The sequence below is a fragment of the Plecotus auritus genome, assembly GCF_963455305.1.
Source record: "Plecotus auritus genome assembly, chromosome: 12".
In the NCBI taxonomy this organism is placed as follows: domain Eukaryota; kingdom Metazoa; phylum Chordata; class Mammalia; order Chiroptera; family Vespertilionidae; genus Plecotus; species Plecotus auritus.
Genome location: NC_137778.1, coordinates 436,634 through 460,605, shown reverse-complemented (window position 1 = coordinate 460,605; position 23,972 = coordinate 436,634). Strand labels below are relative to the sequence as shown.

The following is a 23,972-nucleotide window of genomic DNA, read 5'->3' as shown; positions in this document are numbered from 1 at the left end:
CAACAATTCAGGACTCAGCTCGGGCGACACTTCCTTCGGGAGCAGGTGCTCAAAAAGATAAATGTTCAGAAAGAAATCCGGAAGCGCATCTGAGCAGCGCCCGGTGCAGCGGGCCCAGGTTCCCCCAACGTCCGGGTTAACAGGAAGCTCAGAGCAAAGGTCAAGTCCAGGTCGTGACCCTTCCCCCGCTAGCGACAACCGCCCTCCTATTCCGCCTTAATGCGTCATGGCCGCCAGCCAGCCAGTCTTTCAGCGGGTCTTTGAGCCGACCCCTTCGGGGCGCCCCCCACGCAGGAGCGCGGCCCCCTCTCCTCCCCGCGGCAGCCCTGAGGCCGCGTCGCTCAGGAACCGCCGCGGCCCGGCTGCCCCATAGCAAGATGGCCGCCCGCCCCGCGCCCCGCGCCGTGAAGCCGCGCCGCCCGCGGAGGCCGCGCCAGGCTGCCCTCACCTGGCATGGCCACTCAGCTCGCGCCCAACCGCGGGCCTGACGCCGCCGCGAGCCGGCCCGCAGCCGGCCAGGTTCCGGAGGCGCCGCTCCGGACGCAGCCTCTCCCCAGCCCCGCCCGCCTTGCTGCTCCGCTCCCCTCCCCCGGTCCCACGCCCGCGGCGGCGGCAGGAGCCCGGATGCGGCGCCGGGAGACGGCGCGGGGAGCGGCGCGGATGGATCCAACATGGCGGCGCCGAGCCTGAGCCTGGGGTGAGGCGGCCGGGCGGCCGGAATGGGGAGGGGGCTCGAGCTGGCCGGGCGGGGCCGGGCGGGGCCGCGAAGGGCTGGGGGAAGGAAAGTGAGGGAGGCGGTGGCGACGTCCGGCCCGGGGCCGGGAGGGAGGGGACGCCGCGGCCAGGTGGGGGAGGGGTGCGGCCGAGGGGCGTGCGGGGGGCCGGCGGGGCGGGGGCGAGGCGTCCGCGGGGCGGGGGGCCGGGCGGAGCGGGGTGCGGTCCCGCCGGCCGCGGGGTGGGGGCGGAGGGAGGCCGGGCGGGGGGCGAAGGAAGGTCTGCGGCGTGTGGTCGGAAGGAGGGCGGGATTCCTGTGAGGGGTGCTGTGAGACGTGGGAAAGGGAGGATCAGACTTAGGACGTTCTGGGGAGGGTTTGAAAGTGTTAAATGGGAGGTGGGAGGGGGAAGGGCCTAAGGCCGAATTTGGGTGAATAGGCGAGAATGGAGGTTTGGGGAGTGGAGAGCCTGTCGGTGTGCCGAGGTAATGAAGAAAGTTTGGGAAGGAGGGGAGCGGGCTGGAGACCGGGCAGCGGGGCTGCGTGGTAACGAAGGTTGGGGTTACCTCCGTGTGGAAAGGAGGCGGCGGAGTTGGGCAGCACCAGTTGCGGGCAGTTCTGGTTGCCAGGCCTGGAGCTTGGGATACAGTGGGGAGCCTGCGGGTGCTCAGGTGGTTGGGAGAATTGGAGTTGGCTGAGGGTTCAGCAGGGTTTTGTCTCAAAGTTTCCCTGGCTTACTTTCTCCGTTTTTCCTGGTTCTGACCAGAAGGGAAGATGGGGAAGCTGGTGTCGCGGGAGCGGTGGCGTCAGGAGCTCTGTTAGCGGTGCGAGGAGAGGGAGCCGGCGTGCGCGGTGCAGCCCGTGTGCTGAGCTGCAGGCTCTGGGAGTCTGAGAAAGGGAACGGAACCCAGGATGGCGGCTGGAAACCAGGCTTCTTCAGTGACTGCCTTGGCTTCCAGACCTTCCTTTTGCTGTTTGGGCGCCAGGAGGGAGGGTCAGTATTTAGAGAGAAAATGTCCCTGGTGAGATGTAGGCGCCTGAGTGGATGCTGCCCCAGTGGGTACTTCGCTGTGTGCGGGAGCGGCTGGGAGGTCGTGCTGGTCGGGTAAGTGAAGTGACCGATGCAGAGTGCCTTCTTTGGCTGTAGCACTTTCCCCAGTTCTCTCTAAAGATGTAAGTTAACGTTAATATTGTATCAAAATTAGGTGAGCCTCGTGGGATTTGGGGATTCAGGTGAGAATGTGTCAAAGGATAATTGGCTTTCCTTCAAGTTGTTGAATTTGGGACCTTTCTTGCCATAAGCCATTGAGTCTGGAAATGTTTGGAGTTATTTTTGTATGTGAATTGGCTGGTGGAGAGTTAGTGAAGCTTGGTGACTTTGTTGGGTGAGTTTTCTTATTTAGCTTGAAGGGGGTCATTTCCACCGAAATGGCTGTAGGCTTGTCTATGTATTTTTATAACTAACGCCTTGAGTCTTTGAGGTTTCAAAATAAAGCTTGAAAATTGACTCTCCCCCATATTTGTTTTTGTTTTGTTGCTGGCTTTGACCTTCTGCTAGGGAGACCCCTGGGAAACGAAGTCTCCGGCAGAGGTAAGCCTGGACTTTTTTATTGCGTTCAGACGTTGGAAGGGAATGGAGATGGCATGAGAACTGCATCGGCTTGAGCTCGGTGGTGGGGTAGAGGGCAGGTAAAATGAGTTCTCACCTACCACACTGAGTGCATATGGTCTGTTTTGGTAATGGATATAAATAGGAGAGAAAGGAGAAATTAGGTGTGTTGGGGCAAGTCCCCAGCTTTGTTTTTATCTAGTCTTCTGGTTAGCTCTGAGAGAAACTTTTTTTTAATCACGTGGAACAGTGCACTAAGTACCATGTCTACTCAATGGTGCCCTTCGGAAGGTTGCTTCCATGCTTACTCTTCCTTCTAGTTGTGCAGGACATCACTTTTTTAGTTCTTCCACATAACGTTGCTTCCTGAGGGCTTCTGAGAGAGTCACATACCTTCAGTTTTGTGAAAATACAGTTATCATCCTTTGTTGGGATGAGGCTTGACTTTGCTTGGAAGTAGAAACCTCATAGGGAACAACCAATCAAGAGGAAATCCAGTTGGTCCTTGGCTGGCTTGGACCTCCCTAAAGAGAACAAACTACAACTCTAAGAAATGCAGCAATTCAAGTATTAAGAACCAAGTATTTCTTTGGGGAAACTGTAGGGGGGAACTCATATGTTAGGATCTCAAATGTGGTATCTAGCGTTATTTCAGACACCAAGGCTCAGGAGTTCTTGCTCACCTTCTGTTCAGAAGGGGTACCTTCTCCTCACTACTCCGGTACCTTCATCTAGGTTCTCTGTAACTTAAGCTGAGTTCCCTTGCTTCATTGCCACAGAAGGCTGAGTGTGTTTTGGATTAAGAGGAAGTTGGCCATGATCTTTTAATGCTGAAGTTAGGTAGATTCTTGGAACTCCTGTTGGATTGCTGAGTGAGGGAACTCACCATCCTAGACGATCAGTAAGTGGGGAGAGCTGCCTATTACCCAGCCTCCTGACATTTCTCCCAAGAACATGACCATGGGAAACTTAGGCCTCTTCTCTATTTTGCTTCATTAAATGAGTCTGATCAGCAGCCTTTTAGGACTTTAAGGATGGCTATGGGGGTTAAGTGCGGGGTCTTTTGTGTCTGTCTTGCACAGGATGGAATTTCTCTTATCTTCACAGAGGTCTGGATTGAACTAGGTCAAAATGAGACCTCTCCGATGGGGCAGAGGGAGTATAGCCCTCCCACCTGCTGTTCACCTGAATGGCAACAGCAGGTGGTAGAGATCGAGGTTGGAGTGAGATAGAACTCTTGAGTGCCAGTTGGACTTAGGAATTAAATGAGTCTGCCTGCCTGGCCTTTCTTTTCTTCTGGAATACTGTTTAATGGGTTTGGGTCAGAGGGACCAGTGGCTTTCTTCTCCAGATCTAGGGTGGAAAGTGACCTGCTGTCCCTATTCTTTCAGACCCTTTATCACGCTCCATGTAGAGTAGGATCTCATTCTCAGCACTGTTGACATTTTGGGCCAGATAATTCTTTGTAATGGGGGACTCTCCTGTGCATTGTAGTTGCTTAACAGCATCCATGACCTCTATTCACTGCTTGCCAGTAACACCCTCCCTTATTCCACCATATGACAATCTAAAATGTCTCCAAATATTTCTGAATGCCCCCACGGGGGCAAAATCGCCCCTGATTTAGAACCACTGACCTTGAAACTCTGATAATTTTAAGGTCCTTAAATGATCTTGGAATATAGAACTGAAAAGTGGCTGTTTTTCCCCTCAAATGTAAGGAGTTAACCCTCAGATCATTGAGGCCTATTATAGAATTATATCCATTGATGAATAATTAGAACCACAGTGCTTTCCTATATCCTGCCTAATATTCCAGTAGCCTGTTATGTAGGACAATATTTCTTCATTTCCAAAGGTTTAAGTCAGGACACTTTGAGTTAGGGAGCTCTGGAGCAACCTGGCCTTTTGATTGGTTGAATGTGAAACCTGTCCATCTGCTTTTCTGGGATCATCATAATCAGCAGGTGGCCAAAGAGACCAGGTGGGATAGAGAACAAGAAGTTGTAGGGGCTTTGAGGAGGCTTGGTTTTTCCATGTTGCCTGGTATAAGCAAGAAGGTATTTTCATCCTGTCTCCTCCTGTACCTAGAGACTGCATCAGGTGAAACGAGAGGAAGAGACATGGAAATGTAGTCTGTAGTTGAATAGCTATTTTCCCAGCTGTTTCCCATGCTTCAGGTGGGTTATCTCCTAAGTAGATATGGGCTATGTTTCCTGTCCACATATCAGAACCCATGGTTTGGGGTAAGTGATTTCAGCATGGACTTCCCTTTTCTTAAGTGGGTGAGTCTCTGTGCTTCTAGTTTAGAATTACTGAGGCAGAGATGGCCAGGTTCTACTTGCTCTTTAGTCTTCTGAGATCCCATCAGTTTGGCTGTTCTGAAGTAGTTTATTTTATTCTTTTTTTTTTTTTTTAAATACTAGAGGCCTGATGCACGAAATTCGTGCAAGAGTAGGCTTTCCTCCCCCCAGCTGCCGGCACCGGCTTCCTTCTGGCACCGGGGACCTGGGCTTCCCTCTGGCTGCCGGCAGGCACCCAGGACCTGGGCTTCCCTCGCAGCCCCGGCTTTGTCTGGAAGGTCATCTGGAGGGACATCTGGTCTAATTAGCATATTATGCTTTTATTATTATAGATATATCTTAAAATTTTTTATTTATTTTGGAGAGGAAGAGAGAAACATCAATGATGAAAAAGAATCATTGATCGGCTGCCTCCTGCATGCCCCCTACTGGGGATTGAGCCCACAACTCAGGCATGTGCCTTTGACTGGAATCGAACCTGGGACCCTTCAGTCTGCAGGCCAACGCTTTATCCACTGAGCCACACCAGCTAGGACTTACTCTGTTTCTTAACCTAGACTCAGTTTCTCGCTGTATGGAATCGACAGACCCACCTATCTTGCAGAGTGCTGTGGATTGGGTAGTTCTGCAGTGTAGGGAGGCTATAGCTAGCTAGAGTACGGGCATGGTAACTGAGTTGCATGTATCTATTTTTAGTGAGGTCCTCTCACTCTTGGACTTATTTGAGTTCGTTTCCTTTTTTTTCTTTTTGAGTTCATTTCTTAATGGGTATTGCTTGTGATAATCTCTTGGAGATTAAGTTTAGACTGTGTGTCAGACTCTATCCATTGCTAGGCATTGGGGATATAAAGATGAATATAACTTAGTCCCTCTACATGAGTTGCTGAAGATCTAATCCTATATAATAAAAGCCTAATATGCAAATCGACTGATTGGAGGAAACAACCAGTCGCTATGATGCGCACTGACCACCAGGGGGCAGACAACGCAGGTGCTGCCCACAGGCCCCAGGCCAGTCAAGGTGGGTGCCAGGCCGCCCCGGCCCCCCCCCCCCCCCCCCCCCGCCAATTGCCCCGCCAGTCGCCCCACAGATTGGCCTTGATTGCTGGCTAGGCCTAGGGACCCTACCCATTCATGAATTTCATGTACTGGGTCTCTAGTGGGATAATAAGTGCACAGATAATCTTAGTACACTTTGATAAATGGCTTACAGGAATAGTCAGTGTTCCAGGGAGCACAGAAGAGGACTACTTATCCCAGCATAAGGTGTAGGGACTAAATTTAAAGATGGCATCTGAGCTGACTCTTTTTTTTTCTTTTCTTTTGAGTTGACTTTTTTTTTTTTTTTTTTAATATATATATTTTATTGATTTTTTACAGAGAGGAAGGAAGAGGGATAGAGAGTTAGAAACATCGATGAGAGAGAAACATCGATCAGCTGCCTCTTGCACACCCCCTACTGGGGATGTGCCCGCAACCAAGTTACGTGCCCTTGACCGGAATCGAACCTGGGACCTTTCAGTCCACAGGCTGATGCTCTATCCACTGAGCCAAACCGGTTTTGGCGACTTTTTTTTTTTTTATAATATATTTTATTGATTTTTTACAGAGAGGAAGAGAGAGGGATAGAAAGTTAGAAACATCGATGAGAGAGAGAGACATTGATCAGCTGCCTCCTGCACGCCCCCTACTGGGGATGTGCCCGCAACCCAGGTACATGCCCTTGACTGGAATCGAACCTGGGACCCTGCAGTCCGCAGGCCGACGCTCTATCCACTGAGCCAAACCAGTTTCGGCTTTTGAGTTGACTCTTAAAGGGTGAGTAGGAGTTAGCCATATGAGAAAGGTCGGTGATGGGGGAGTGGAATAGGAAGGAAGGTACAGAGAAGTGAAGTATATGATTGTATGTAAACTATAAACAAACTGATATTGTTAGAGAATGAAAAGTGGGTTCTGCGGCCTGGCCAGTGTGCCTCAGTGGTTGAGCTTCTACAGCACATGCCTGGGTTGTGGGCTAGGTTTCCAGTAAGGGGTGTGCAGGAGGCAACCAGTCAATGATTTTCTCTTATTTCTGTCTCTCTCCCTCTCCATTCCTCTCTGAAATCAGTAAAAATATATTTAAAATAAAAGAGGCTGTTGCAGGAGTCCAGGTGAGAGGTTATTGGGGCCTGAACCAGGGCAGTGGAAGTGGAAAGGTTAGGCAGATTTAAGACATACTTAGAAGTAGCATCAACAGGAGTGTATAATGATTGGGTGATTGGAGGTTTTGGTCAGAAGGGGGCAGTAAGTATGAGCAACTAGAGTGGAGGTGAACGTTGTTTGACCTGAAGTCTGGTTATTGGCTGAGTCCTTGACATTACCCAGGATGATGGAGGAACTTTCTGAGTCAAATGCCAAATTATAGAAAGAATGTAGGGCTGTCATTGGTCAGTCACAGGGGAGTGGTAAATGACAGCCAGGTTGGAAGACAGCATATCCAAATGGCACCTGAACATCAAGGGGGTACAGGTGGAATAGGAGAATTACAAGGGTGCTCCACATGGGAGCTTAGTGATGTTTCTGGGTTTAAATCCATGAATTTTGGTGAATATTATTCATTAACCTTTCAAGCAGTTATGCTTCTGGGCTTGGTTGGATTATAGGAAACCTATAGATACATTTATGGAAGGATGAGTCTGGTCTAGGATGCTTGTTTCTTTTTTTAAAAAATGTATTTATATTGATTTCAGAGAGGAAGGGATAGGGAGAGCAAGATACATACATCAATGATGAGAGAGAATCATGGATCAGCTGCCTCCTGTATGCCCCACACTAGGGATTGAGCCTGCAACCCCAGGCATGTGCCCTGACCGGGAATCGAACTGTGACCTCCTAGTTCATAGGTCTACGTTCCAGCACTGAGCTATGCTGGAGGGGCGAGGATGCTTATTTCTTTGAATCTCTTTCACAACGATTTACAAAGTTATTTCAGTTGTATTATCTCATTGGATTCTTAACAAGTCCGAGTAGTAGGCAGAATTGAAACTAGTTCTCACCCTAAAGGTTTTCAGTTTCCTACTGTCCCTAAGTTCATCTGCTACAGTTTCCTTATTAAAGAGTGAATTCTCTACTTCTGCTCAATTTTGCCTACATTTAAGAGATGAACTGATTAGGGGGGAGCACAAAAAACCAAGAGCAGTATTTTGGAGGCGGGAGTGGAATCAACAATTAGGGTAATAGCTAATAGCAACTCCTGCTGTGTAGCACCAAGATGGCATACAACATTCTCACCTAGGTGAAGTGACTCTAGTTCTCCAATAGAATCTTGGACTTAGGGCACCATCTGTTGTATGTGGAGAGCTCTAGGCTTTATCTATAATAATAAAAGCACAATATGCTAATTAGACCGGAGAGCCGAACGTCCTTTTAGATGTCCTTCTCAACAAAGCCGCGGTGGCTGCGAGGGCTGAGAGAAGGCAGCCGGGCAGCCGCAGAGGGGAGCGGGCCTAAGCCTTCAGAAGTACATCCCCTGAGGGCTCCTGGACTGTGAGAGGGGGCAGGCCGGGCTGAGGGACCACCCCCCTCCGCCCCGCCCCAGTGTTCGAATTTTTGTGTGCTGGGCGTCTAGTTTTTAAATAAACACTAAGCACTACCCTGTGCCAGGCATTGTGTTAACGCTGGGAATGCAGGGATGAATAGGACCAGTTTTTGCCACTGATGGGCTCACAGGTTCTTTGGGTGTCCTTACAGTGTAGTGGAGATCACAGCTGCCAAGCAGGGATTCTGGGAAGCACTGCGCACCTGAGCCCCCAGCATGGCGGGGCTGAAGCGACGGGCGAGCCAGGTGTGGCCGGAAGAGCGTGGTGAGCAGGAGCATGGGCTATACAGCCTGCACCGCATGTTTGACATCGTGGGCACCCACCTGACACACAGAGATGTGCGCGTTCTTTCCTTCCTCTTTGTTGATGTCATTGATGACCATGAGCGTGGCCTCATCCGAAATGGACGTGACTTCTTATTGGCGCTTGAGCGCCAGGGCCGCTGTGATGAGACTAACTTCCGCCAAGTGCTGCAGTTGTTGCGCATCATTACTCGCCACGACCTGCTGCCCTACGTCACCCTCAAGAGGAGGCGGGCTGGTGAGGGGCACAGGGCTGGGGACTTAGGTATTGGGCTGGAGTCCCAGCGGGAGGCGGCACTGGCTCTGGGGGTGTCCAGGACTGTTATGAGGCCTGTCAGAGGGTTGGATCAGGAGAAGGGAGGGGTACGTCTTCCCAAATGACTCCCTCTCCCCCTACAGTGTGCCCTGACCTTGTAGACAAGTATCTGGAGGAGACATCAATTCGCTATGTGACCCCCAGAGCCCTCAGTGATCCAGAACCAAGGCCTCCCCAATCTACTAAAACAGGTGAGTGGGTATTAAATTCCCCTAATGTCCATTATCAAGAGAGAGAACATGAAACCACTCATAGTCACACCTTAAGTGAAAGGACCCTGTCCCCCTCCATGACCCCATAAAAATGAGGTGAGGCAGCCCTGGCTGGTGTGGCTCAGTGGATAGAGCATTGGCTTGCGGACTGAAGGGTCCTGGGTTTGATTCCAACCAAGGGCTGGAATGCGGGCTCAATGCCCCCCCCTGTGGAGGGCGTGCAGGAGGTAGCCAATCAATGATTCTCTCTCATTGATGTTTCTGTCTCTCTATCCCTCTCCCTTCCTCTCTGAAATCAATAAAAATATATTTTTAAAAAAATGAGGTGAGGCATTGTCGTGTCCCCTGGGTCCTGTGATTGTTGCCACATGTGTCCTTCTAGGTCACATTGTGGATACTGCGTTTCCTGCTAAGTCTGTATGATTCTTTCCAAGAGAAGTGTCTGAGCATTTACCCTACTGTCTCCTCCCCTCTCTCCTGGTCAGTGCCTCCTCACTATCCTGTGGTGTGCTGCCCCACTTCAGGCCCTCAGATGTGTAGCAAGAGGCCAGCTCGAGGGAGAGCCACACTTGGGAGCCAGCGAAAACGCCGAAAGTCAGTGACACCAGATCCTAAGGAAAAGCAGACGTGTGGTGAGAAGTTCAAGGGTCCCAGAGGGACACTCGGCAGTGCCAGGCTCCCATTGGTGCTGTTGCCGAGTGGGGTTTGAGTGGTGGCCCTGGGGGAGATTTCCTCTGTCTTGGTGGCAGAGCACTTGTCAACTCTTTTAGTTAACACCAGATCAGAGGGAGGGGTCGTGACCTCCGTACTGTAGGAGGAACCATATCATGGCAGCGTGTGAAAATGACTGCCTGTTAACCAGGAAAATATCTCCCAGAAACAAGGTGCTACTTGACTGGTGGGCTAATGTGACCTGGGCATGGCCTATTTAAGGGAACCTCCTGCATTCAGGGAGGTATAGAGGTACCTAGAAAAGTAGTCCTAGAGAAGAGCGGGGGAACCTGTCAGGTGATGTTCCCACTCTGCTACTCTGCTGTTCTTTTCATCTTTCTCATAAACTCATCCCTCATGGCAACCTCTTCTGCTTCTCTTCTCTTTCCTGCAGACATCAGGCTGCGGGTTCGGGCTGAATACTGCCAGCATGAGACTGCTCTGCAGGGCAATGTCTTCTCCAACAAGCAGGACCCACTTGAGCGCCAATTTGAGCGCTTTAACCAGGCCAACACCATCCTCAAGTCCCGGGACTTGGGCTCCATCATCTGTGACATCAAGTTCTCTGAGCTCACCTACCTCGACGCATTCTGGCGCGACTACATCAACGGCTCGCTCCTAGAGGCACTGAAAGGCGTCTTCATCACAGACTCCCTCAAGCAGGCTGTGGGCCACGAAGCCATCAAGCTGCTGGTGAACGTGGACGAGGAGGACTACGAGCTGGGCCGACAGAAACTCCTGAGGAACTTGATGCTGCAGGCCTTGCCCTGACCTTCCCTCCTGGGACTGGTCCCATCACTCACCTCTGGAGCGTACATACTGTCCTGGGGTTTTTTCTCTCCCCTTCCAACCAATCACACCCCTGCCTTCTTTTTTTTTTTTTTTTTTTAAGGAAAAGACAAAGGAAAATGGAAGTGGTGTTTCCCACCCCTCCCTACACCCATGTGCCTGGGCTTCCCCGTTTCCCTTTCCACTCACCCCCTATGTGTCTGCAGCCACCTTTACTACTGAGCCGTGAGACAGGTGTGTAGGGAGAAGTAAAGTCTGTAGGACAGTCTGTGAGGGACTGAAGTGAACACTGCGTCCGGGTGCGTTGAGGGGCTGTCAGTGCTTCTGGCTTTATGGGGCTCTTACATTTTGTCTGAAAAACCAAAGGGCTGTGAGTAAGGGAGCTGTGTTGTGTGGAAGGCGAGACTCTGAAGTGTATTTTGGAAATTAATCACCACCCTCTCCCAAATTATAGACTTTTTAAAAAGAAACTGGCCCTTTCAACTCTATCCTGGCCTCTGGTGCTGTTCCTCTTTGCCTCGTTTCTTCCATTTCATTGCTGAAACTTCTGCGTGGTATGGCCCCCCCCCCCCCTCGATCCCCACTGGGGGTCTGTCCCTCTTCAAGGGAAAATAGGGGAGAGGACTAGATCAGTCCCATCAGCCCTCCGAGCTGTGGTGTGTGCACACGCACGGGGCCGGTGACAATTGCCTTCCATGTGTACTAGTGAGTGGAAATAAGATGCCCTGCAGCCCTTCCCCTTTGCTTGCTTCTGGCTTGGGCAAAGGGCATTGTAGGTCCTTCCCTGCCCTCCACCCCTCCCTTGGGAGCACGGGGCTGGGACATGCACTGAGTGTTGCACTTTTATTTGGGTAGGAGCTTGTTGGATGAGCCAGGAGGCTTAGAACCGGAGCTGAGTCCAGCTGGGCCAGGAAAAGGGAGGGGTATATCTGTGGAGGAAAGCACCGCAGGTGGAATTCACCGCAGCCAGCCACCACCTCCCCTTTCAGCTCCCAAAGGAGATGTCCAGACACGCTTTATGACGATGACATTTTTCTCAATGCCAGTGCTGCTCAGCCCTCAGCGTTATTTTAGTTTTCATGAAATAAACAGTATATGAAATTCCCCATTTTTGAAACTGAAATCTGAGCTCAGGTGAGTTTCTTCTTTCTCAAGAAGCTAAGCATATGATCCTTCAATATTCAAGGTTCCCCAAGTGAGGGGAAGGTGCACCTGGGTCCTGCCTCAAAGTAACAGCAACACCAGCTCACAGTGGGTCTCAACTCACAGAAGTCCAAAGTCCTAAGACAGTGGGTGACCCAGGTTGCCATAGAGGTCAGGCCTGCGGTGCTGGAACACAGGCAGATGTTGGCGCAGCTGTCGCAGGTAACTGAGGTCAATCCGGGCAAGGCAGAGGCCTGGTCCCTCAGAGCAGCGGGCCACCACTGTTCCCCAGGGATCCACCACCATGCTGTGGCCATAACTCGCTCTCTTCTCGTGGTGGCATCCGCACTGGGCTGCAGCTACTACATAGCACTGGGTCTCAATGGCGCGGGCCCGCAGCAGCACCTGGGGAGGAGAAGTGTGGCAGCTGGCGGGGGGGAAGCAGCAGGCCAGCCGACCCATTGTGACCATTCTGTAATTGGCTAGAAATGATTTAGGATGTTAACTATTCCTTAACATACGAGATAGGCAATAATTCGGGGAATGAATTTCCTCACTGGGTGGGAAGGGGGAGAAAATCTAACGGGCAGGGCCGAGGGAAGAGAATGAAGTTAGAGGAAAGCCTGCATGTTCTGAAGAGGTGCTCTTACCTCCCAGTGCGCTGGGCCTGTTACAGTTCCAAAAGCCGAAGGGTACGTAAGTATTTCTGCTCCAGCCTGAGCCAGTGCCAGAGAGAGTTCAGGGAACCGCATGTCATAGCAGATAGCCAGACCAACCTGGGATAAAATGAGTGTCCTGTTTGTCACAGCATCTAGTCACACCCCTACCCTACTTAGGGTTTTTTTTTTAAAAAATATATATTTTATTGATTTTTTACAGAGAGGAAGGGAGAGGGAAAGAGAGTCAGAAACATCGATGAGAGAAACATCGATCAGCTGCCTCCTGCACACCCCCTACTGGGGATATGCCTGCAAACAAGGTATATGCCCTTGACCAGAATTGAACCTGGGACCCTTCAGTCCTCAGGCCGACGCTCTATCCACTGAGCCAAACTGGTTAGCCTACTTAGGGCTTTCTATCTACTACTATGTCTCAGTATTCCTGTTCCCTCCCTCATATTCCTCCCCCTCCCCCCTTTCACAGCTCCCACCTTGCCTGCTGGTGTGCTGACAGGTGACTTGAGACTGGGCCCAGGCATGGTAGAGTTACTTTCATGCATAGGCCCCTGCCCTGGAATCTCCACGTCACACAGATGTGTCTTCCTGTAAGTGGTCACTACTGACCCTAGGGTAGGAGGGAGAAGGAATATTTGGTGCTGGCAGTCCAGAAGCCCACCTTAGCTCCTCCTCCCAAGGAGGAGCCCTTGGCCAAGGAAACAGTTGAGAAGACCCAATTCTGGAGAATCTTGGTTTAGGTAGAAGAGCCTGGGAAGAGGCAAGCTAAAGAGTTGTGAAGTCTCACCCTTGTTGTTCAGAAGCACATGACAATTGTAGATTTTCTGAGTCTGCTCCCAGTCTTGGCCACGTTCATGGAAACCACCCAAGGACAGCCAGAGTCCACATTCCCTGTGGGGAGTGGACTCTGGCACTCTTTCCAAGGCTCCACCCTCACATCTGGCAATCCAGAGACAATGCCCAGCAAAGCAGTGACCCCCCCCCCACAATTTCCTGATACCTGGCAAGTTGGGCATATTCTCCCAAAAGGTCCCCGTCCAGTGGCTCAGACAGGCGCAGAGTCTCTGCAGTGTCCCGGGCAATGAAGTCAAAAGCCTCAGGCAGGAAGGCCAGGCAAGCACCCAGTCTGGCAGCCTCTCGAACCAGTTCAGCACAAGCTTTAAAGTTCTGCTGCTTGTCTGGCGTCGATGTCACCTGGCACACAGCCACCAGGGGCAGTTCCCAGGAGGAAGAGGAGACAGCCATGGCCCTGGGCCTGTGAATGGTGCAGGCAGAACTCAGAGTTCCCAGCATGGGGAAACCCAAGTTCAAGGAGAAGGGGTTCCAATGGGGAGGCAGGAAGGCTGGGCTTCCCTTTGCTTCTGGTCTCACAGGCACCATGACCTACCCATCAAATGGTGGTGGATGGGTGGTACCCCACTGTTCCACCACCATTCATTTCACAAACATTTATTGAGCATCTACTAGGTGTCAGGCACAGAGGATACAAAACATGTTACCTGGGCTGAGCACAAAGTACTGAGAGTCGAGGTATCCGCAGTCCAGGGAACAGCAGGGGCAGGAGGTGGTGAGGCCTGACCACGATGCCGAGCCTGAGGAAGATGAGAAATGGTCCAGCCCTTCCCTAAGGCAATACACTTCCAGGATTCTCTGCCTTCTCGTCACACTGTGAGGCTGAATGAGGGCCCTGCCGGTGAAAACCCCCAAGTCTTCAAACACTCTTTAATTATGGGCGACAGGGAGCGATCCTAAGGGGAGAAAACGGAGGAAACCTCCACTTTCCGCAACCTCGCGTTACCTGAGGCCCTGTCCTCTGCCAAGCGCTTCCGTAGCTCAAAAGTCACCTCCCAGAAACTTCCTTGCTTCCCCCTCCCTTCTCGACTGTGCACCTGCTCAGCTTTATCCGCACCCGGAAACTCTGAGGGGGGTCCCACCCCCGACCGCACCCCGCGCCCTCTTCACTCAGCCGTCCTCCCGTCTCCCCATGGTGGCAGCTCTGGTGCAAATGGAAGCACCGCAGGTGGAATTCACCGCGACCGGCGGCGCAGGGAGCAGGTCCTACATGTAGGTTCCGCCAGGATCATTCGCAGGATCCACACTGGAGAGCGGCCTGGAGGCGGAGGCGCCACGGCGAGTGGGCGGAACCCGCGGCCGGAAGTGACGCTCGGCGCTGCACTGCGCGCCGGAAGCCCCGCAGGCGGCGAAGATGGCGGAGAGCAGCGGTCGCCTTGGCAAAGGCAGCGGGAGCGGCACGGGGAAGGGGGCGGTGTCGGCCGATCAGGTGAGGAGCGCCGAGGGCGCAGGAGGGCCCGCGGGCCCAGAGAAGGCGCGAGCAGCGGGCCCGCGGCCGGCTTCCCCCCAGGCCCGCATCGCGGCCCCCGGGCAGGGGAGGGTCCTGGAGCCGCCGGGGGAGCCCCGAGGGCCGAGTGGGCGGTTGGAAGGTGAAAGCCACGCCCCTGGGGTGCTCTGAGTTGCAGGGCCTGGGGTTTGCCCAGGTCTGACGGGAGACGGGTCCTCACTCCCTACTTCTCCGCACCCCAAACGGGCCGTGGCTGAGCTCGCAGCGAACCCGGGTGATTGTCTGGGCTGGTGGTGTGCGACTGCCTGGCCCAGAAATTAAGTTGACAGTAGCAGTCACTGCAGAGCCACGTGACGCACACACTTGATCACTCTGGGGTTCCCTAGTATTTTGATTCGGGGGTCACTGTTAGATTGAATTGCTTTAGAGACCAGAAACACTTTCCTAATCCGAGTTTGCATTTCCCCCCAGTGCCTAACATGGGGAAACATTTTATAAATTAATCAGAAAGCCCTTTGTGGCTTGGACACCATGGTTTGCTAACCATGGCTAGTGTTTAACAGAGATGGGAAGAAATCTACATAAGAGAAAGGAAAACATAGCTAAACAATAGCTCTTTTAATTACAGATTCATTTACCAGCTATTTGTTGAACAATTACTCAGGCATAGGTATCTGCCTGAGGACTTTTTAAATGTCCCTTGCCATCAAAGAGTGCTAGTCATAAGGTATACAAAATGGTAACATGAGGCAGAAGAGGTATCAAGTGCTGTAAGGTTTGAGGAGGGAGGAAGAGAATTTCAGATGTAGCGGGGGGAATGGAAGAGAGAGGATCCTAATATTTTTAAAAATATTTTTATTGATTTCAGAGAGGAAGGGAGAGGGAGAGAGAGATAGAAACATCAATGATGAGGGAGAATCATTGATCGGCTGCCTCCTGCACGCCTCCCACTGGGAACCGAGCCTGCAACCCAGGCATGTGCCCTTGACCAGAATCGAACCTGCAACACTTCAGTCTGCAGGCAGATGCTCTAAGTCTATCCACTGAGCCAAGCCGGCTAGGGCCCTAACTACTTTTTGAGGGTCTACCATGTGCCAGACACTCTGCTGGGTAGCAGGAAACATAAATAAAATAGACCTTGTTGTCAAGTTAGCTCACAGACTCATTTGAGAAAAGACAAACCAAGCAATAAGACGGGGTGGGGGGTGGGGGGTTGGGGGGGCGGCAAGAGGGGGATAAGGACCCATATGTAATACCTTAATCAATAAAGAAAAAAAAATTTACAATGTTCCACACAGCTCTTCTTATGGCAGGTAGAGAAGCATGGGATTGGGGCAGGAGGAGGTGGGAAGGGGAAGCTGTGGTATAATAGGGTGGCTAAGACCACAGGAAGTGCACTAGAGTCGGACATGTTTGTGCATGAAACATATTCATACTAGTTACTATCTATGACCACCCATGAGTTACTACTCTTGGCCTTTCCCTCCTGTAAAAGCATAATGGTACCTACCTCCTCACTGTATGTTGATTATTAGGCAAGACAATGCATGCAAAGTGTTTTGCACAGTGACTGGAATCTAGTGTGTGCTTAATAAAGACTAGTTATTTTGTTTTCTAGAAGAGATAATCCTTCAGCTCAATTCTGAAAGATGAGAGAAGTTAGTCAAGCAAAGAAGGGAGTGGAGGGTTTTCTAGGTAGAGTGAGCAGTGTATTTAAAAGTACAAAGGCACATGGCCATAAGGAAAGATGAAATACCGTCATTTACAACAACATGGATGGACCTTGAGAACATTATGCGAAGTGAAATAAGTCTAACAGAGAAAGCTAAGAACAATATGATTTAACTCATGTGGAATATACAGTAAAACTGAAACTTATGAACACAAACAGCAGTGTGGTGGTTGCCGGAGGGAGGGGAGTGGGGGGAAAAAGGGGTCCTAATATGAGGGGACAGGAGAAGATTTGGCTTTGGGTGGTGGGCACATGGTCCTATATGCAGGTTTTGTAAATTAGTAATCCACACATGAAACCTGTATGTTCATGTTGACTAATGTCGCCCCAATTAAAAAAAAAAGTACAAAAGCATGAGACTGCCTGACATGCTTGGGGTGCAGATAGACCTAAGTTCTGGAATGGACTACAGGGTGTGGTGTGGAGGGAAAGGGATAGAGCAATCTAGGGTGTTTCTGTCTTTGATGGATGCTGGTGCCATTGGGACAAGTCTATGGGGAGAAAATAAGTTTATTTTAGAATTTTAGGTTTGAGTTTCTTGTGAGACATCCCAGTAGAAACGTTCGTAGGTGGTTAGATCTATAAATCTTGAGTTACAGAAAGAAATCTGAGTTGGAGCTATAGGTTAGAGAATTATGAGCTCATGGCTGGTAGACAAAGCCATGAAATAATCTGAGGTTTGTACAGAACGTGAACAAAGAAGCAAACGGTGGTGGGGAAAAAGAGTCCCTTGGAAGTAACTGAGGGGCTGTGATCGCTGAATTTTTGGCTGTTCTTGCTTAACACTCTCTAGGCTTCGTGTTCCAGAGAGAACACTGGGTGAAAAATACAGGCTCTGTCGTTGCTGCAACTTTGAGCCACATGTGTCCCTTGCAAACAAGATGGAAGCAAGCACTTCCTCTATCCTCTGTGAATCACTGCCATTTGCAGTGAGCTGTGTTGTTCTTTATGGGTAAGGGCAATCGAGTTTCAGAAGCTTTGGTTAACGTACCCAAAGTCAGTGACTTGAAGAGCAGGGCTTTTAGTTGAGGGACTTGAGAATCAGACAGACTTTACTTTCTTCACTTATACCATGATCATATCAGATATTTGAGCTGACCCTGAGGACTGGCTAGACTTGAAAAGGGGGGGTGGGGCGCAATGGAAATAGGGTAGGAAAAGGGGAGAGGGAAAGCATAGATCTACAGGAAGTGCACAGGCTGTTAGTTTAATTAAATCATGAAGTATAATTTAGGAGATATCCTGAAAGTAACTTGAATCTCTTCATGGCAAATTTTTGGGGAGTTTAAAAAATTATATATATTTTTTTATTGCTTTCAGAGACAGGAAGGGAGAGGGAGTGAGAGATAGAAACACACCGGTGAGAGAACAACATTGATCAGCTGCCCCTGCACATCTGATATTGGGGATCAAGCCTACAACCCGGGCGTGTGCCCTGACCAGGAATTGAACTGTGACCTCTTGGTTCATGGGTCAGTGCTCAACCACTGAGCCACACCGACCAGGGCAATTTGGGACTTTTTAATATAAACAGTAAGGGAATCACAGGATATATTATTCTATTGAAAATGTAGAAAACACAGAAAAAATACAAAATAATAAATTACCCATGATCTTGCTATTCTTAATCTTTTGGAGTATTTCTTTGAGAGGTCTTTCCCCTCCTTAATGGTTTTGTGTATGTGTGTGTAGACAGAAAGGGAAGAAATGTGTATTTCACATATTTGTCCTCACCCAAGGGTATATTTTTATTGATTTTAGAGAGGGGGGAGAGAGAGAAACATCAGTATGAGAAAGGTCAGATAACTAGTTCACACAAAGGACAACAAGGTGTCTTAGCTCTAACTGACTTCTGTATCTGCTCATCTCTACCCAAAACCTAATTCCGGTGGAGAAACTAGCACAGAACAGGTCACTGCCCTGTGGTCAGGGAGCAAGGCCCTGTGATTAGTAGCCCCGCCCCCCCCCAAGAACCCCACTGTGTTAAGGAGAGGCAGTTCCCCAATAGGAGGGGTGCTGGGCAGACCCAGGCAGGACCTAGTCATTACAAAGCCTTTCCTGACTCCCCTTTACCTGCAAGTCTACGCTCCTCTGTAGGTGTTCCAGTAGCTTTGCACCCCACCCTAGATTACAGTTGCAATGCCTCACCAGCTGTTACTACAAGGTGGACCAGCAGGTGTCACACACGTAGGCACTCAGTAAGTGCTGGGTGAATGGAATTCTAGGCCGACCTAAGTTAGCAACTGCAAACGTGTGTCCTCTCCTTTTCCAAGGTAGGTGTCCCCCACTGCGTCTTTGTAATGCCTGTGATAGTATGTTGTGTCTTGACCCTGTGCCATTTCCACTGCCTCCTCTCTAACTTTCTATGTCTCTCACCTTAGGTGATTGCTGGCTTCAACCGCCTTCGGCAGGAACAGCGGGGCCTAGCATCCAAGGCAGCCGAGCTGGAGATGGAGTTGAATGAGCACAGGTGAGGCAGCTGGGAGGCTGGGGGCACGTTTCTGTAGGGAGGGCTGCAGTAGCAGGGCCTGCATTCTGAGACCCTGTCTGTTGTCCTGCCCCAGCCTAGTGATTGATACACTGAAGGAGGTAGATGAAACCCGCAAGTGCTTCCGCATGGTTGGAGGGGTGCTGGTGGAGCGCACTGTCAAAGAGGTGCTGCCTGCCTTGGAGAACAACAAGGAGCAGGTGAGCTAGTCTCTAAGGAGAGCTCTGGGCAACCAAGGGGTAGGGAAGAGGAGGGCAGGGATTGAGGGGATCGGTGGCAGGAAGTCTGAGTAGCCTCTTAGCCTCTGCTCTTCGTGCTACACTAGGTCCAACTCCCAGACAAGAAGCTGTATGCCTCTGTACCTGGCTGATTTGGGGAGAAGAGGTGATAGTAGTGTTTCCATGGATACCTGTGTCCAAATCACCTGGAGGACTAATTTGAAATGCAGCTTCCTAGACCCTGTCCTGGTTCAGAACCTTTGGAGCTGGGGCCCATGAAGTGGCATTTTAAAAATAAGCCCTGGCTGGTTTGGCTCAGTGGATAGAGCGTCGGCCTGCGACTGAAGGGTCCTGGGTTCGATTCCGGTCAAGGGCACATGCCTGGGTTTCGGGCTTGGTCCCCAGTGGGGGGCTTGCAAGAGGCAGCCGATCAAGGATTCCCTGTCATCATTGATGTTTCTCTCTCTTCCTCTCCATTCCTCTCGGAAATCAATAGAAATATATTAGGGGGAAAAAAAAAGCAGTCCATGGGATTCTTGTGTCTACTAGCGTTTATGAAACCTCGTGTGTGAGAAGCAATAATTTTAGTGTCTGGCTCTACTTTACCACCTGGTTAAAGGTGAGGTTGGAGGGGTCATGTCTTCTTCACTCCCTACCCCATACCAGGGTGGGAATGGAAATCCTTGTGTAATGTCTGTCCCTTGCCTTCTAGATACAGAAGATCATTGAGACACTGACACAGCAGCTTCAGGCAAAGGGGAAAGAATTAAATGAATTCCGGGAAAAGCACAATATTCGACTCATGGGCGAGGATGAGAAGCCAGCCAAGGAAAACTCAGAAGGAGCTGGGGCTAAGGCCAGCTCAGCCGGAGTGTTGGTCTCCTAGGGACCAAGGCTTTTGCATTTTTTCCTACCTGACTCCTACTTCCAATTTCTCATTATTGTTATTATTTTCTCTGCTGTTATAATATTTTTTGTTAATTAAATGTTTTAGTCAGAATGCTTATCTCTAGCCTGAAGCTTTCTTTCCACTGTGGGGGATGGAATGTGCATGGGGCAGGGAGGAGCATGTGATTGTGGCTTTTGGTCCCAACAGGTTAATGGCCCACAGTATCAGAGGGCCCATGCTTTATCCTTTGCCTTGCATACACAGATGTCTCTACCTTTTTTGTTTTTTGTTAATTCTCACCTAAGGGTATTTTTTCCCATTGATATTTTTAGAGAGTGGAAGGGGAGGGGAGGGGGCGGGTAGAGACATCGATTGGTTGCCTCCCTAACTTGACCCAACGGGGGCTGGGGACCGAAACTGTAACCCAAGTATGTGCCCCAGATCGGGAATCAACCCTTTTGTGTGCAGGGCCAATACTGTAACCACTGAGAACACTGGCCAGGACAGATGTGTCTACTTACTGCCCTCACCCCAAAAGATACAGAGACAAATGTTGGCTGTTAGATGAAAATTTAATAAGCATTTGACATGAGGCAGGTAGCTCTGGTGATAACGCTTTAAGAGTTTACAATAAAAGCGACGTGGCAGTGTGTCTTGGCACCGTTCTTTAGAGAAAGAGGTCCAGGGTGCACACTTGCGGACTGGCTGTCCTGCCGTCCTCCCCAAAACCCCCAACCAGGTACAGCTGGTCATTCCAAAGGCAGGTCCGATGGCCCACGCGTTTCAGTGCTCGGTCTGCACAGGGGAAGTGGAACCACAGGGAAGGAGCCGTGCCTGTGGGGTGAGGCAGAGGTGGCGGTTATTGGGGCGGTAGCAGTTGGTCACCCAGGGGCTACCAAAGGCTCGCCCTTTTTTTCCTCCTCACTTGATTATTGGGCCTCTTCAAAATTTAATATTCTGTGTTCCTTTAACTTGTCAACTAATTCTTCCTTCTCCCTCCTCCGTCACTCTACCCCTTTCTATGCTCATCAGGTTCTATCTTCCGACCTTTCCCCTCAACCAGTCATTAAATGTGCTCTCACGGGTATCGTAGATGTAGAGGTCATTGCAGATGGTGTCTCTAGCTCTGGTCAGAGTTTCTCCACCAAACAGCACAGCAAAGGGCCCGACCACAGAGCATGAATGATGCCGGAGGCCCCGAGGCCCCTGCCGGGACCCCTGCCCACTGCTCACGAGCTTTGATAGCTGTTCCGTCAAACGGGGGGCAACAGGCGGTTCCTCCTTGGGGAGAAAGAAGGGACTGTCTGGAGGGGTTTGAGGGTCACAGTTGTAACTGCCTCCCACCCTAAACAAGGCGTGAGTAATACCCGGATCTCCCCACGGCGCCAGTGCCCGGCTACTTCCGGTTCAGCTGAGTCGCAACCTCCAAAGAGCAGCAGCTGGTGACCTGGGCGGGGCCCAGGAGTGGGGAGCAGGGCAGCGCAGTGCCCCGAGCGGGAGGCTGAGCGGTAGCCTTCTTCCCTGTAGCTGAGGATGCGCACAAGGTCGGCCAGCCGAGTGGGGTTTCCGGAAACTAAGAGCTGTCCTGCCTTTTCCCCACCCCCTTTGCCAAGGGTCAGAAGGGGGCCTGGGGCAGATGAGACGGAGGGCAATGTTGGCAGAGCTAGGTCATCCTAGCGGCCTGGGGAGGAGGCTGCCAGGGGAGGGTGTGGATGGACGGCTGGCGACACCGCCTAGCCCGGCTTTTGCAGAGCGGGACGAAGGGAGGGTCAGGATTGGGCCTGGGGGCCATACCAATAGGTGCGGGCGCCGGGGTCCAGCCTTAACGTGTAGATGCTTCCATAGCGACGCTGAGTGCGGGTCCCTCCTTCCCGGCCTGCCACCCGCAGCTCTCGGTCCGAGAGGCGGGTGCAGGTGTGACTGCTGAGGCCGGCAGGAGGGCAGCTGCCGGGGGCCGCGGCCCACGCCTCCCACTCTCCGCGCTCGGCATCCAGGGCGGCCACTGCGGCCAGGCGGCGCGCCCCGTCCCAGCCGCCCACGGCGCAGAGCCAGCGCCCGCCCAGCGCCGCCGCGTCGTGGTGGCTACGCCTCGGGCCGCCCCGCGCCCCCACCCGCACGGCCGGGCCCCCTGCCGGGTCCAGGACCACCGTGTCGGCGCTCGGCTCGGCCGCGCCCCCAGCCAGCAGGCCCCCCACCAGGTAGAGCCGGCCCCGCAGTTCGGTGCACGAGTGGAAGGCACGCGCCAGAAGCGCGTCCCGGGCCACCGGCCGCCAGGTCCAGCGCGAGCCCTCCGCCCCGCCCGGGGGCGCCACCGCCATGGCCGGCGAGAGAGGCCGGCCCGCTACGGGATCCCAGGGTCCCCAGCCTCCCGCGGGCGCCTCTCTCCCCGCGTCGCCCAGCAACCGCCGCCCCGCGACCCGCCGCAAGGGAAGGTCGCAGAGCGCTGGGCGCCGCCCGCGTCGTCACCGGGGCGCCGGGGCTGTGCGCTGACTAGAAATCCTGGGAGGCCGCTACCCTTCCGCGGCCGGGGGCGCTCGCGTCGCCCGGAAGCAGGGCACCTGTGTCTCTGCGGCGCCTCCTGCCGGCCCCGCGGGGCGGGGCGGGGCGGGGCGGGGGCTCGGCCGCTGGGGGGCAGCAGACCTCCGTCTTAGGACTGCGGTCCCCGCGGGCTTGGAGACCAGGTCACTGTCACTGCCACGGTTCGAGGGAACAGACCCCTGCCCTTCCCGGTATCTCCTTTTTATTCAGGCAGATCCCCAGCGGCTTCTCACCCGTCCCCCCAGGACCCGGGGGAGAACGGAGAGGTCCAGATCTAAGCGACTAGTTTCAGCCGCAGCAGGCAACGCGGGCAGATTTGTACGGACACAGCTGGGTGGGAGCAGCAGGTCGTGTCCCGGCTGCGCTGTACGCGGTGGGGATGCCTGTGCGGTTGCTCTGGGTTCTGCTCACCCGCTGGGCTTCTATTCATAGGCCGCGGCCAGGGCCGCCCTGGGATCTGACAGCACAGCAGGGCGGTCAGGAAGGCACAGCTGGAGAGCCTGGGAGGTTCCAGGGACCTGTTCCCCACGCATACTTTAAAGTTGAGACTCAATAAGAGCTTTGAAAGTCTCTGTCCACCCAACTATTGCTTTCCCTGATTCTGATATGGAGGATCCTGTTTTCCCAGTTCATGTTAAAAGCATCTAATAAATCCCTAACTTCTAATGTCCTTGGCTAAAGTCTGAAAGCCAGTCTTTTCCCTAAGGCTTGTGACTGGGTAACCTCCCCACAGCTGGCTTCAGCTCGTCCCAGTCCTAGGATTTAGGGGAGGAGCTGCCTGGAGGAGGGGCATTTTGCTTAAATTTTATGGGCTCATAATGCCCATTTGGGGCTCTTACTTTGGCTTAAATCTGGCTGTTCTTTCTGCCAGACTCACTTCCTGCCTCTCCTGGATAGAACAGGGACTCCCCCACCCAGGGGCCTTCCACTCCTCTCCCAGGTCCTCTGACTCTGAGTCTGCACAGCTGGCCTCTCGCTTAGACCAGGATCCCGAACCTCACTCGCTCCTGGGTTTTGCACCTCCTTTGAGGTGGCATCCAGCCATTGCAGCTCCTTCCCTGGTTAGTCTGAAACCGAGCTCATATCTTACTAGTAGAGGCAGGAAAAAAAATCCAGGTTAAAAAAAAAAAAAAAAAAGAAGGCCAAGGAAAGAGAGAGAAGGGAAACAAGCCAATCTGGCCTGGCCTGCATAGCTCAGGGGTTGAGCATCGACCTATGAACCAGGAGGTCATGGTTCAATTCCTGGTCAGGGCACATGCCCAGGTTGCAGGCTCGATTCCCATTGAAGGGCGTGCAGGAGGCAGCCGATCAATGATTCTCATCATTGATGTTTCTATCTCTCTCTCCCTTCCAGTCTGAAATCAATTAAAAAAAAAAACATTGAAAAGAAAAGAAGCAGGCAGTCTGGACGTGTACGTCACATCCTTTCACCCAGGGCAGCCTCTCCGCGGTCCTGAC

The 23,972-nt window shown here is 52.1% G+C and overlaps 5 protein-coding genes across 24 annotated transcripts in view; 2 read left to right on the top strand and 3 right to left on the bottom strand.

Moving 5' to 3' along the window:
* Positions 1-591, bottom strand: part of UFC1 (ubiquitin-fold modifier conjugating enzyme 1) — a 30,550-nt gene extending 29,959 nt beyond the window's left edge. For all 3 annotated transcript variants that reach the window (XM_080648507.1, XM_080648506.1, XM_080648508.1), the window contains exon 1: positions 449-591. The gene's annotated coding sequence lies outside the window, so the exon portion shown is untranslated. The remainder of the gene's footprint in view (positions 1-448) is intronic.
* DEDD (death effector domain containing) lies at positions 268-11,653 on the top strand. Of its 7 annotated transcripts, none has more exons than XM_080648499.1 (6): positions 277-697; positions 2,272-2,304; positions 8,355-8,743; positions 8,905-9,012; positions 9,519-9,665; positions 10,139-11,653. In XM_080648499.1, the coding sequence occupies exons 3-6, from the start codon at positions 8,419-8,421 to the stop codon at positions 10,513-10,515; spliced, it is 957 nt and encodes a 318-aa protein (XP_080504625.1). In that variant the 5' UTR covers positions 277-697; positions 2,272-2,304; positions 8,355-8,418; the 3' UTR covers positions 10,516-11,653. The 7 variants fall into 7 exon arrangements, with proteins under 7 accessions (XP_080504626.1, XP_080504625.1, XP_080504627.1 ...); XM_080648501.1 differs by lacking the exon at positions 277-697 and adding an exon at positions 758-845 and having other exon boundaries at positions 10,139-11,652; XM_080648502.1 differs by lacking the exon at positions 277-697 and adding an exon at positions 1,131-1,198 and having other exon boundaries at positions 10,139-11,652.
* Positions 11,360-14,493, bottom strand: NIT1 (nitrilase 1). Of its 12 annotated transcripts, none has more exons than XM_080648489.1 (7): positions 14,313-14,455; positions 13,850-13,942; positions 13,351-13,605; positions 13,138-13,241; positions 12,827-12,960; positions 12,327-12,452; positions 11,360-12,081 (listed from the first exon to the last, which is right to left on the bottom strand). In XM_080648489.1, exons 3-7 carry the CDS (start codon positions 13,593-13,595, stop codon positions 11,815-11,817), a joined length of 876 nt encoding a protein of 291 aa, XP_080504615.1. In that variant the 5' UTR covers positions 13,596-13,605; positions 13,850-13,942; positions 14,313-14,455; the 3' UTR covers positions 11,360-11,814. The 12 variants fall into 12 exon arrangements, with proteins under 12 accessions (XP_080504615.1, XP_080504616.1, XP_080504617.1 ...); XM_080648490.1 differs by having other exon boundaries at positions 14,366-14,445; XM_080648491.1 differs by having other exon boundaries at positions 11,361-12,081; positions 14,413-14,493.
* Positions 14,484-20,093, top strand: PFDN2 (prefoldin subunit 2). The gene is made up of 4 exons (XM_080648510.1): positions 14,484-14,631; positions 18,763-18,851; positions 18,946-19,069; positions 19,800-20,093. Exons 1-4 carry the CDS (start codon positions 14,557-14,559, stop codon positions 19,971-19,973), a joined length of 462 nt encoding a protein of 153 aa, XP_080504636.1. The 5' UTR covers positions 14,484-14,556; the 3' UTR covers positions 19,974-20,093.
* Positions 20,094-20,535: 442 nt separating this feature from the next.
* KLHDC9 (kelch domain containing 9) lies at positions 20,536-22,527 on the bottom strand. Its single transcript, XM_080648486.1, has 4 exons — positions 21,771-22,527; positions 21,344-21,503; positions 21,059-21,257; positions 20,536-20,810 (listed from the first exon to the last, which is right to left on the bottom strand). The coding sequence occupies exons 1-4, from the start codon at positions 22,292-22,294 to the stop codon at positions 20,644-20,646; spliced, it is 1,050 nt and encodes a 349-aa protein (XP_080504612.1). The 5' UTR covers positions 22,295-22,527; the 3' UTR covers positions 20,536-20,643.
* Positions 22,528-23,972: the final 1,445 nt, after the last annotated feature.

Coding starts and splice junctions, on each gene's coding strand:
- PFDN2 (XM_080648510.1), top strand. CDS start 14,557: ATGGCGGAGAGCAGCGGTCGCCTTGGCAAAGGCAGCGGGAGCGGCACG. Junction 18,852..18,945: donor ATGGAGTTGAATGAGCACAG/GTGAGGCAGCTG, acceptor GTCCTGCCCCAG/CCTAGTGATTGATACACTGA. Junction 19,070..19,799: donor TGGAGAACAACAAGGAGCAG/GTGAGCTAGTCT, acceptor CTTGCCTTCTAG/ATACAGAAGATCATTGAGAC.
- KLHDC9 (XM_080648486.1), bottom strand. CDS start 22,294: ATGGCGGTGGCGCCCCCGGGCGGGGCGGAGGGCTCGCGCTGGACCTGG. Junction 21,258..21,343: donor GGCGCCGTGGGGAGATCCGG/GTATTACTCACG, acceptor TTTCTCCCCAAG/GAGGAACCGCCTGTTGCCCC. Junction 20,811..21,058: donor CCTCTACATCTACGATACCC/GTGAGAGCACAT, acceptor CTCACCCCACAG/GCACGGCTCCTTCCCTGTGG.
- NIT1 (XM_080648487.1), bottom strand. CDS start 14,434: ATGATCCTGGCGGAACCTACATGTAGGACCTGCTCCCTGCGCCGCCGG. Junction 13,242..13,350: donor GAATATGCCCAACTTGCCAG/GTATCAGGAAAT, acceptor CACTCCCCACAG/GGAATGTGGACTCTGGCTGT. Junction 12,082..12,326: donor CAGGCCCAGCGCACTGGGAG/GTAAGAGCACCT, acceptor TCTCCTCCCCAG/GTGCTGCTGCGGGCCCGCGC.
- DEDD (XM_080648500.1), top strand. CDS start 8,419: ATGGCGGGGCTGAAGCGACGGGCGAGCCAGGTGTGGCCGGAAGAGCGT. Junction 8,744..8,904: donor CCTCAAGAGGAGGCGGGCTG/GTGAGGGGCACA, acceptor CTCCCCCTACAG/TGTGCCCTGACCTTGTAGAC. Junction 9,666..10,138: donor TAAGGAAAAGCAGACGTGTG/GTGAGAAGTTCA, acceptor TCTTTCCTGCAG/ACATCAGGCTGCGGGTTCGG.